Consider the following 13,191-nt stretch of genomic DNA (forward strand, 5'->3'; position numbering starts at 1 on the left):
CCAGCAGAGGGTTTTCCCCGATTCCCACTGACCTCAGTTTTGCTAGGGCTCCTTGATGCCATACTAGGTCAAATGCTGCCTTGATGTCAAGGGCAGTCACTCTCACCTCACCTCGAGTTCAGCTCTTTTGTCCATGTTTGAACCAAGGCTGTAATGAGGTCAGGAGCTGAGTGGCCCTGGCGGAACCCAAACTGAGCAGGTTATTGCTAAGCAAGTGGCGCTTGATGGCACTGTTGATGACACCTTCCATCACTTTACTGATGATTGAGAGTAGGCTGATGGGGCAGTAATTGGCCGGGTTGAACTTGTCCTGCTTTTTGTGTACAGGACATACCTGGGCAATTTTCCACATTGCAAGGTAGATGCCAGTGTTGTAGCTGTACTGGAACAGCTTGGCTAGGGGCGCGGCAAGTTCTGGAGCACAGGTCTTCGGTACTATTGCCGGAATATTGTCAGGGCCCATAGCTTTTGCAGTATCCAGTGCCTTCAGTCGTCTCTTGATATCACGCGGAGTGAATCGAATTGGCTGAAGTCTGGCATCTGTGATGCTGGGGACTTCAGGAGGAGGCCGAGATGGATCATCAACTCGGCACTTCTAGCTCAAGATTGTTGCAAATGCTTCAGCCTCATCTTTCACACCGATGTGCTGGGCTCCCCCATCATTGAGGATGGGATATTTGTGGAGCCACCTCCTCCAGTTAGTTAGTTGTTTAATTGTCCACCACCATTCACGGCTGGATGTGGCAGGACTGCAGAGCTTAGATCTGATCCGTTGGTTATGGGATCGCTTAAGCTCTGTCTATCGCATGCTGCTTACGCAGTTTGGCACGCAGATAGTCCTGTGTTGTAGCTTCACCAGGTTGACACCTCATTTTGAGGTATGCCTGGTGCTGCTCCTGGCATGCCCTCCTGCACTCTTCATTGAACCAGGGTTGATCCCCTGGCTTGATTGTAATGGTAGAGTGGGGCATATGCCGGCCATGAGGTTACAGATTGTGGATGAGTACAATTCTGTTGCTGCTGATGGCCCACAGCGCTTCATGGATGCCCAGTTTTGCATTGCTAGATCTGTTCGAAATCAATCCCATTTAGCACAGTGATAGTGCCACACAACACAATGGACGGTATCCTCAATGTGAAGGCGGGACTTCGTCTCCACAAGAACTGTGCAGTGGTCACTCCTACCAATACTATCATGGACAGAAGCATCTGCGGCAGGCAGATTGGTGAGGACGAGGTCAAGTATGCTTTTCCCTCGTGTTGGTTCCCTCACCACCTGCCGCAGACCCAATCTAGCAGCTATGTCCTTTAGGACTCGGCCAGCTCGGTCAGTAGTGGTGCGACCGAGCCACTCTTGGTGATGGACATTGAAGTCCCCCACCCAGAGTACATTTTGTGCCCTTGCCACCCTCAGTGCTTCCTCCAAGTGGTGTTCAACAAGGAGGAGTACTGAGTCATCAGCTGAGGGAGGGCGGTAGGTGGTAATCAGTAGGAGGTTACCTTGCCCATGTTTGACCTGATGCCATGAGACTTCATGGGGTCAGGAGTCGATGTTGAGGACTCCCAGGGCAACTCCCTCCTGACTGTATACCACTGTGCCACCACCTCTGGTGAGTCTGTCCTGCTGGTGGGACAGGACATAACCGGGGATGGTGATGGCAGTGTCTGGGACATTGTCTGTAAGATATGGTTCCGTGAGTATGACTATGTCAGGCTGTTGCTTGACTAGTCTGTGGGACAGCTCTCCCAACTTTGGCACAAGCCCCCAAATGATAGTAAGGAATAATTTGCAGGGTCGTCAGGGCTGGGTTTGCCATTGTAGTTTCCGGTGCCTCGGTCGATGCTGGGTGGTCCATCCGGTTTCATTCCTTTTTATAGACTTTGTAGCAGTTAGATACAACTGAGTGGCTTGCTAGGCCATTTCAGAGGGCATGTGAGAGTTAACCACATTGCTGTGGGTCTGGAGTCACATGTAGGGTCACATGTAGGCCAGACCAAGTAAGGACAGCAGATTTCCTTCCCTAAAAGGACATTAGTGAACCAGGTGGGTTTTAACAACAATCGACAATGGTTTCATGGCCATCATTAGACTAGCTTTTTAATTCCAGATTTATTAATTAAATTCAAATTCCACCTTCTGCTGTGGTGGGATTCGAACCCATGTCCCCAGAGAAATACCCTGGGTCTCTGGGTTACTAGTCCAGTGATAATACCACTATGCCACTGCCTACCCCTGCCGAATATACTGCAAGGAATGGCACTGGCCTTCTATCCATAAAGCCATTAAATCAGGTAGCCAAATATGAAAGAGCCATGGTATTCACATCTAGTTTATGTTTTTAAGGATTCAATTTTTCTTCTATTGTATTGTTCAAGTTAAAAGTTTTACTTACTTTCTGGAAGTCATCAAACTTCTTCTGAAGTCCTTCCACCTGTTCCAGGTCAGTCCCCACCTCCTCACTGGTCAATGCTGTCTCCTTCTCATTGATCCACTGCTGCAGCTCATTGGCCTCACGGAAAAGCATGAACTTCTTGCAGCTCTTTTCCAGCATATCCTTACGTTTTGTGCCCAGTTCCAGAATTGACTGGTATCTGAAAGGAGATGTAACCAACAAAGTCACCCTAAAGCAACTACCAGACTCAACCAATTAAACAAACACAAACTGTAATTGTCAGAACATGGAATTGCTGATGAAGATGGGACAGCAAATCAAAGAAAAACCTTAACCACAAGATAACTGAACGATGACTAAAAGACAAAAAGAAATTGCTGACACTTGCTACTCATAATGGTTTGAATTTTACTCAAGTCTGTATTGAAGCAACACTGGGCTTACAGAACCTATATTTACCTTCCACAATCACCATCCTCAATATAAATTCCCATGGCCTCGCCTCTACCTCCTCAGCTGTACCCTACTGTGCTTCCTAAACATTTTAAGTGATCACTAAATAATTAGAAATGGCTGAAAGCGTTCTTTAATAATGCTTGGATACCAAAAGTGAAGTTGATTCACGAGATTTGGGAATCACAAATTTTAGGTGGACACTATGGATTTCAACATACATACAACCTTAAATTCTATAAGTTGGTGAATTGCATACTTTTTAAAAGGAATAGAGAAACATTTCAGCAATACATTCAGAAATTTTAAAAATCAACATGTTTAGCTTGTGTACATATAGCAATTTTTAAAAAACTCAGTACATTCATTACCTCTAACAAAATGAATTACATTGCAAACCCAGTTCTAATCCATACTAAATAGGCGTAATTCACATTCTGAAGTACTGTATTCTAAGTTTTATATTTGGTAACTAAATGGCATTGACCTCAAAATGTACAAAAAAAAAAAATCAAACTAGTATGGTCACTGGATGTGGTCAATAAAAATTGATTTTAATCAGTTCATTCAATGGTTTTCTGTTTTATTTTACATGATTCTATAATGAAAATAATATAAATGAGTGATTCAAACTCTTTGTTAGTTCAACTATCATAATAACGAATATACTGTACTTACCTGGAGAAAAGTTCAGGATTTTAGTACCAAATAACTAAAGTTCTTCCACCCCAATCCCAACATACACTGCATGCTCATTCATTTATTTGGGACTGGTCAGGTATAGCTGGATTCCTGCTCATTATGTTGACTGCTTGCTCAATCTGACTCACCCAGATATCTAACAATTTCACCACATCTCACCAAGTGATTCCACTCAACAATTTAAAACAGCCATCATGCAAGTGTGAGCTGGAACTAATTTTTTTAGGCTTCTGTTCCATTCCCAAAAATCAGAAATGCAAACTTCATTTCCATGTTTTTTGTGTGCTACCTACAGCAATGGAATAATTAATAAAAAATTAAAAGTGCACTCAGAACAGTCAGTCCTACCAGCTTTCACACTCTTCCCATCAGGTAAAAGGGAAAAACTTCATCCCCGTACAACATAACTGGAGCGCCTAGTTGGCCTGTTTTACAACATTTAGCAGTTCAATCCTGACAAGCAAGCACCTTCAAGCTAGTAAAAATGATATTTAATTGATTCATCCAGTGTCCACAAGCATTCGCGAAAATGCAGTATGAAAATGAATAGAAGCACAGAGATCACACCGCGTGAGAAGAGCTGAACCTACTCACAATTCCTCCACCTGCTTCATACGGAGCACAACGCTGCCAACCTCCTTAGCTAGCAGAGCCCTGGACAGACAGAGGGAGCAGAGCATGCAGCATTAGTAGATTAAATGCTTAAAGCAGCTGTTAAAGAAAGGAAAATTAGTAGTACATGTTGAGAATCAGCAAGGGAAGACCCAGAAGCAACGGATAAAAAGCAGGCAAGCAATTGCTGAAAAGACTGCAGCTTGATTAGTAGCAAGCAATGGAGCTGTCCAGCAAAACAAAAAGGATTTCTAACAGTCTATAAAAGAAACAGTACCAGTTCCATGCATTTTTCAGCAAGCATACATCATTTGACTACCACTCTGCACTACCGAACTATTGCCCGATGGCAGGCAACAGTCAAAAGTATTTGTTTCTAGCCAATTATGTTGAATATTGTAGCATGCTGTTCAAGTTAGATATTTAGGTGGTCTGAATTGACTTGGAATGTACAGTGACGTACAACCTGCATGAAGGTGGACTCAATATTCAAAGAATCTGGCAAAACCATTCTGGAAGATTGTGCAGAAGAGAGAGATAAAATGTACTGCAGACAAGACTTGCACCAAGAATCATAGAATTTTATAGCATAAGGGGAGATAAATCAACCCATTGCACTTGCATTAGTTCTCGGAATAGAGCTAGATGTTCAGCCGAAGCCCTTTAAATTTCTGTTTGTCAAATGTTGATCCATTTCCCTTTCTATCGTTATGGATTTTATTTCAGTCACTGTTTCAGGTAGGGGTATCCCATGTCCAAACAGCCCTTCACAGAAAAATCTCTCCCTTCATATTTTTGCTGATGTCCTTTTGTTATCAACTCACTGACCAGTGGAAATAGTTTTTCTCAATATACCTCAACCCCTAACACTTTAATCTGAACTCATCTTAACCTTTTCTAATGAAAAGCAGCCGTTTTTCTAGTCTCTCCTTATAACTAAATAATCTCATCCCTGGTACTCTCTTGGTAAACCTCTTCTATACTCACTCCACAGCCTTGATATCATTAGGAAAGTAGGGTGCACCAAACTGGACACAGTATCGTAACTGTAGCCTAACCAATGATTTGAAAAGACTTGGCATTACTTTTGTTTTTAATTCGTTCATGGGATGTGAGCGTTGCAGGCAAGGCCAGCATTTGTTGCCCATCCCTAATTGCCCTTGAGCAGGTGGTGGTGAGCCACCTTCTTGAACAACTATAGTCCATGTGCTGTAGGTACACACAGAGTACAGTTAGGAAGGGAGTTCTAGGTTTTTGACCCAGCGACAATGAGGGAACAACTATATAGTTCCAAGTCAGGATTGTGTGGGACTTGGATGGGTACTTGTAGGTGGTGATGTTCCCATGCATCTGCTGCCTTTGTTCTTCTACGTGGTAGAGATCACAGGTTGGGAAGGTACTGTTGAAGGAGCCTTGGTGAGTTGCTGCAGTGCATCTTGTAGATGGTTCACATGGCTGCCACTGTGCGCCGATGGTGGAGGGAGTGCATGTTTAAGATGGCGGATGGGTTGCCGATCAAGTGGGCTGTTTTCTTCTGGTTGATAGAGGTACTTGAATGTTGTTGGGAGCTTTACTCAAGACAGGCAAGTGGAGAGTATTCCATCACACTCCTGACTTGTGCCTTGTAGATGGTGGACAGGCTTTGGGGAGTCAGAAGGCGAGTTACTCACTGCAGAATTCCCAGCCTCTGACCTGCTCTTGTAGCCACAGTACTGATACAGCTGGTTCAGTTCAGTTTCTGGTCGATGGCAACCTCCAGGATATTGATGGTAGGGGATTTAACAATGCTGTTAAACGTTAAGGCAGACGTTCATCGTCTGACATGAATGTATTAGCCCGTGCCTGAAGACTGTCCAGGTCTTGCTGCATGTGGGCACAGACGGAGGAGTAGCAAATGGTACTGAACATCATACAGTTATCAATAAACATCCCCACTTCTGACCTTAATGATGGAGGGAAGGTCATTGCTGAAGCAGCTGAAGATCATTAGGCCGATGACACTAGCCTGAGGAACTCCAGTAATGTCTTGGGGCTGCGATGAATTGGCCTCCACCAATCACAAACATCTTCCTTTGTATAAGGCATGACTCCAACCAGTGGAGTGTTTTCCAACTGATTCCCATTGACTTCAATTTTGCTAGGGCTCCTTGCTGCCACACTCAGTCAAATGCTTTTTGTGGACAGGACATACCTAGGCAGTTTTCCACATTGTTGGGCAGACGTCCATGTTGTAGCTGTACTGGAACAGCTTGGCTAGGGGTGAGGCTAATTCTGGAGCACAAGTCTTCAGTACTATAGCCAGGATGTTGTCACGGCCCCCAGCCTTTGCTGTATCCAGTGCCTTCAGCCATTTCCTGATGTCACATAGTGTATTGAATTGGCTGAACTGCCATCTGTGATGGTGAGGACCTCAGGAGGAGGCTGAGATCGATCATCCATCATATTTCTAGTAGAAGATGTCTGCAAATGTTTCAGCCTTGTCTTTTGCACTGATGTGCTGGGCTCCATTGAGGATGGGGATGTCTTTGGAGCCATTTTTTTTTTTTATTTATTCGTTCCTGGGATATGGGCATCGCTGGCTAGGCCAGCATTTATTGACCATCCCCAATTGCCCTTTAGAAGGTGGTGGTGGTGGTGAGCTGCCTTCTTGAACCGCTGCAATCCATGTGGGGTAGGTACACCTACAGTGCTGTTAGGAAGGGAGTTCCATGACTTTGACCCAGCAAGAGTGAAGGAACGGCAATATTAGTTCCAAGTCAGGATGGTGTGTGGCTTGGAGGGGAAGTCGCAGGTGGTAGTGTTCCCATGCATCCGCTGTCCTGGTCCATCCAGGTGGTAGAGGTCAAGGGTTTGGAAGGTGCTTACCCTGCAAGCTCCTTGACATCATGGGGCTCTAGATTTGGCTGTCCCACCCTTTTTCTTTGTGGGAACATGCTTACTCCGAAGCACTTGAATTTCCCCTTTGAATGCCTCCCACTGCTCTGACACTAATTTACCTTCAAGTAGCTGTTTCCAGTCCAATTTCGCTAAATCATTCCTCAGCTTAGTAAAATTAGCCTTGTCCCAATTGAGAACTCCAACTCCAGTCCTTTTCCATAATCATGTTAAAACTGACTGAATTATGATCACAACCACCAAAATGCTCTCCCACTGCCACTCCTTCCACCTCCTCAGCTTAATTTCCTAAAACAAAATCTAAAACTGCACCCCCTCTTGTTGGACTTGGCCAAAAAAGTTCTCCTGAATGCACCTCAAGAATTCTGCTCCCTCAATTCCTTTCACACTAAAACTATCCCAGTTAATATTGGGTAGTTAAAATCCCCTACTATTACTGCCCTATTGTTCTTGCACTTCTCAGAGATTTGCCTACATATCTGCTCTTCCATCTCACTCTGACTGTTTGCTGGGAGTGTACTATAGACCCCCAGTGTAATTGCCCCTTTTTTGTTCCTTAGCTCAATCCATATGGCCTCATCTGATGAACCTTCCAACATATCATCCCTCCTCACAGCTGTAATTGTCTCTTTGCAAAAATTGCCACGTTCCTCCTTTCTTATCTCCCCATCATGTTTGAAACCCTGTAACCAGGAACATTGAGCTGCCTGTCCCTCCTCAAGTCATGTTTATGTAATAGCTATGATATCATACTGCCACGTGTCTATCTGTGCCCTCAGCTTTATTTGCTATACTCCTTGCACTGAAATAGATACCCTGGAGCACTGCCAAACTTTTTTTCTAATTTTTTAATGCTTGTTTCCTCTGTCTTCCAGAGTCATCCATTAATTTTCTGCCTTCCATTTTAATTTCTGATTTTGTCCCAACTGAGTGTACCCTCAGGTTCCCATCCTCCTGCCAAACTTGTTTAAACCCTCCACAACAGCAGCAGCAAAACGTCCTGCAAGGAATTCAGTCCCGGCTCTGTTCAGGTGCAACCTGTCCGGCCTGTACAGGCCCCATCTCCCCCAGAGCCGGTCCCAATGTCTCAAGAATCTAAAGCCCTTCCTCCTGCACCATCTTTCCAGCCACGCATTCATCTGTCTTATTCTTCTATTCCTGTACTCAATTGCGCGTGGCACTGGGAGTAATCCAGAGATTACTATTTTTGAAGTCCTGCTTGCTAATTTCTTACCTAGCTCCCTAAATTCTGACTGCAGGACCGCATCCCTCTTTCTACCTATGTCGTTTGTTCCGATGTGGACCACAACTGCTGGCTGTTCACCCTCCCCATTCAGGATACACCGCAGCCGCTCAATGATATCCTTGACCCTGGCACCAGGGAGGCAACACACCATCCTAGATTCACATCTGCAGCCACAGAAACACCTGTCTGTTCCCGACTATTGAATCACCTATCACTACGGCTCTTCCAGTCTTTCCTGTACCCTACTGTGCAGCTGAGCCACCCGTGGTGCCATGGACTTGGCTCTGGCTACACTCCCCAGATGAACCGTCACTCTCATCAGCATTCAGAACTGAATACCTGCTGGAGAATGAGATGCAATCAGCCGTAACCTGCACTAATTGCATGTTTCTTTATGACTGCCTGGTGGTCATCCATTCCACATCTATAAACATGCAATCCATGTAGTTCTCATCCTCATGAATGCACCGGTGTAGTCAGCTGCCGCTCAAGTTCCAAAGCTCGGAGCTCAAACTGACGACACTTCCTGTACACATGGTTATCCAGGAAACGGGAAGCATCCTGGAGCTCTCACATAGCAGAAGGTGCACTCTCGAGGTTGAAACAACCCTGCCCATATCTTTATTTATTAGTTTACCCTTTTCTACCACTAAACAAAAAAATGTTACCAATACAAACACCCTGGAACTATTAATAAAACCTTACTAGTACTGATAAATCCTACTACTAATCAATACAGTTCACTAGTTAAAATTAACCTTACTCAAAAAAGATAATACTCACCAGCTACTCACTTGTTCCTCATTATTAATACTTAATTTTTTTCCTTGTTTTTAGTCTCAGTCATAAGACAACCCGCCCATTCCAGTTATTAGTCTATTAAACCTTCTGTACTGCCTCCAACGCATTTACATCCTTCCTTAAATAAATAAGGAAACCAGTACTGTACATAGATGTGGTTTCACTAATGCCCTTTATAACTGAAGCATAACCTCCCTACTTTTGTATTCAATTCCCTTTGAAATAAACAACAACATTCTATTAGCTTTCCTTAGTATGCAGGTACTGCAATTATCTTTTGTGATTCATCCTCTGGTTCTCAATCCCTCCACCAATGGGAAGGGTTTCCCCTATATCTACTCTGTCCAGACAGCTCATGATTTTGAACTAATCTAGTAAACCTTCTCTGTACTGCCTCCAATACATTTACATGCTTCCTGAAATAAGGAGACCAGTACTGTACACACTACTCCAGATGTGCTCTCTCCAATGCCCTGTACTGTTATCAAATCTCCTCTCAACTTTCTCTTCTCCGAGGAAAGTAGTCCCAAATTCTCCTATCTATCTCTGTAACTGAAACTGAATTGAATACAAAAGTAGGGAGGTTATGCTTCAACTGTACAGGGCATTGGAGAGAGCACATCTGGAGTAGTGTGTACAGTACTGGTCTCCTTATTTCAGGAAGCATGTAAATGTATTGGAGGCAGTACAGAGAAGGTTTACTAGATTAATACCTGGAATAGGCGAGCTGTCTAATGAGGAAAGATTGGACACACTAGGCTTGTATCCGCTGGAATTTAGAAGAGCAAGAGGTAACTTGATTGAAACATATAAGATCCTGAGGGGTCTTGACAGGGTGGATGTTTCCCCTTGTAGGAGAATCTAGAACTAGGGGTCACTGTTTAAAAATAAGGGGTCACCCATTTAAGACAGAGATGAGGAGAAATTTTTTCTCTGAGGGTCGAGAGTCTTTGGAATTCTCTTCCTCAAAAAGCTGGGGGGGGGGGGGGGGGAGAGGAGGAGAAGCAGAGTCTTTGAATATTTTTAAGGCAGAGGTAGATAGATTCTTGATAAGCAAGCGGGTGGAAGGTTATCGGAGATAGGTGGAAATGTGGAGTAACCAGTTCAGCCACAAACTTACTGAATGGCGGAGCAGGCTCGAAGGGCCGAATGGCCTACTCCTGCTTCTAATTTGTATGTTCGTATGATTCTATTATTCTATGCACTAGAATACCCAGATCCCTCTGCATCTCAGAGCTCTGCAATCTCTCACCATTTAGATAATATGCTTCTTTTTTATTCCCCCTGCCAAAACAGACAATTTCACATTTTCCCACATTACACTCCATTGGCCAGATTTTTGCCCACTCACTTAACTCCACGGTATCCCTTTGTAGCCTCCTTATGTTCTCTTCACAACTTACTTTCCTACCCATCTTTGTGTCATCAGCAAATTTAACAACCATACCTTCAGTCCCTTCATCCAAGACATTTATATAAAGTGTAAAAAGTTGAGGCCCCAGCACTGACCCCTGTGGCACGCCACTTCTTTTAAGACCCTAGGATGAAGTCCATCAGGACCCAGGGACTTGTCAGGTCACAGCTCCAACAATTCACTCAGTACCACTTCAGTGGTGATTGTAATTTTCTGGAGTTCCTCCCTCCCTTCCATTTCCTGACTTACAACTATTTCTGGCATGTTACTTGTATCCTCTACAGCAAAGACCGATGCAAAATACCCGTTCAATTCATCTGCCATCTCCTTATTTTCCATCATTAATTCCCCAGGCTTATTTTCTAAAGGAGCACTGCTCACTTTGTTAGCTCTTTTTAAAAAAAAAAAATCTATAGAAACTCTTAACATTTTTATATTTCTAGCTAGCTTTCTTACTCTAATTTTTCCCTCCTGATCAGTCTTTTAGTCATTCTTTGCTGTTCTTCATATTCTGTCCAATCTTCTGACCTGCCACCCATCTTTGTGCAATTATATGCTTTTTTTTTTTAAGTTTGAAACTATTTTTAACTTTAGTTAATCACGGATGCTGGGTCCTCCCCTTGGAATTTTTCTTTCTCGTTGGAATGTATCTATTCTATGTATTCTGAAATACCCCCTTAAACATTTGTCACTGCATCTCTATTGACTTATCCCTTAACCTAATTTGCCAGTTCACTTTAGCTAGCTCTGCTTTCATGCACTCATAATTGCCCTTATTTAAGTTTAAAATACTAGACTTAGACCCACGCTTCTCTCCCTCAAACAGAATGTAAAATTCAACCATATTATGATTGCTGCTGCCTCGGGGTGCCTTCACTATGCGGTCATTAATTAATCCTATCTTGTTGCACAATACCAGGTCTAATATAGCCTTGTGTTGTAGCTTCACCAGCATCTCATTTTTAGGTATGCCTGGTGCTGCACGTGGCATGCTCTCCTGCATTCCTCATATGAACCAGGGTTGATCCCCTGGTTTGATATAAGTGATAGAATGAGGAATATGCTGGACCATAAGATTACAGATTGTGGTTGAATACAATTCTGCTGCCGCTGATGGCCCACAGAGCCTTGTGGATGTCCAATTTTGAGCTGCTTTTGTATTCTATACCTCGATTTCTAAAGCTGAGGATGCAACATCCTTCTTTTCTTAAAAAAGCTTTATCAACTTGTCCTTCCATGTTTGAATTGTGTGTGTATATCTAAATCCCTAAAACTCTCTGCTTCTCTACTCTTTTTAAACTGGTAACATTTAGTGTATATGTCCTCTACTTCTTGTACCTCATGTATTGCCTCATATTTCTACACATTACACTTCATCTGCGATTCATCTCTGCAATCTACTAACCTGTTTATGTCCTCCTGAAGTCATTTCAGAGTTAACCACCTCCCTATTTTTGTTTGGTCCATAAATTTTAATAATCAAGTCAGATCATTTATACATTGAGAACAGTAGTTCTAACACAGATTCAAGGACCACCACAGTTTACATCATTTCAGTGCGAAAAACTATTCTCTCTGCTTTATATGTTCTAATGTTATCAACAGGCCCCCAAGCAACATCTACCAGTTTTTGAAAATCCATAAACACAACATCCACTGCACTTCCTTTATTTTCTCAAAATAACACTACTAAATTTACTTCTAACAAATCTGTGCCATCTGTTTCTAATTAACCCAGGTCCTTCAATGTCAGTCTTGTATTATGGTCTTCAGAAGCTTACCCACTACCAATAGTAATTACTTGACGTATCTCTTTCTCCCTTCTTGAATAGAAGTGTTACAGTAGCAATCACACAAGCTCTTTGACATATTTCCAAACCCTTGCCCGTTGAAAGATGATGGTCAGAGCCATTCCTATTTCCTCTGGCTTCTTTCAGCATTCGAGGATGCATGCTGCTATCAAAGGCCAGGGCCTATTCCACCAACCTTTTCAGTACTACTTCCTTATTTGTTATCATATCTAACTGTTCCTTCCCTTTTCATTCCAGTTAAAGCACTTTTCTGTGAAAACTGAGGTAAATTATTCATTTAATAAAAACAAGAAATGCTGGAACCACTCAGCGGGTCTAGCAGCATCTGTGGAAAGAGAAGCAGAGTTAACGTTTCGGGTCAGTGACCCTTCTTCAAATCTGGCAAATATTAGAAATGTCAAAGGTTATAAGCAAGTGAAGCGGGGGTGGGGCAAGAGATAACAAAGGAGAAGGTGTAGATTGGACAAGGCCACATAGCTGAGGTCATGGAGCAAAGGCAAACAATATGTTAATGGTGTGTTGAAAGACAAAGCATTAGCACAGATAGGGTGTTAACGGACTGAAGATTGAACAGCAGCAAGTACAAACATGAAAAAAAAGTGGGTAAGCAAACTGAACAAACTAAGATGAAATGAAATAAACACAAAAGAAATTGTAAAAAATGTAAAAAAGAAAAAAAAGAGAAAAAATAACTAAAAATAAAAGTAAAATGGGGGGCCCCGTCATGCTCTGAAATGATTGAACTCAATGTTCAGTCCGGCAGGCTGTAGTGTGCCTAATCGAACCCAAGCCTCACTTGCTTACAACCTTTGACACTTCTAATATTTGCTAGTTCCGAAGAAGGGTCACTGACCCGAAACGTTA

The 13,191-nt window shown here is 43.0% G+C and overlaps 1 protein-coding gene across 4 annotated transcripts in view; it reads right to left on the reverse strand.

Moving 5' to 3' along the window:
* The window catches only part of sptan1 (spectrin alpha, non-erythrocytic 1), a 135,943-nt gene that overhangs the window by 64,758 nt on the left and 57,994 nt on the right, over positions 1-13,191 (reverse strand). For all 4 annotated transcript variants that reach the window (XM_068012118.1, XM_068012115.1, XM_068012117.1 and 1 more), the window contains exon 24: positions 2,394-2,592. In XM_068012118.1, coding sequence (XP_067868219.1) covers positions 2,394-2,592 — 199 coding nt within the window. The remainder of the gene's footprint in view (positions 1-2,393; positions 2,593-13,191) is intronic.

The sequence above is a fragment of the Heterodontus francisci genome, chromosome 32 (assembly GCF_036365525.1).
Source record: "Heterodontus francisci isolate sHetFra1 chromosome 32, sHetFra1.hap1, whole genome shotgun sequence".
In the NCBI taxonomy this organism is placed as follows: domain Eukaryota; kingdom Metazoa; phylum Chordata; class Chondrichthyes; order Heterodontiformes; family Heterodontidae; genus Heterodontus; species Heterodontus francisci.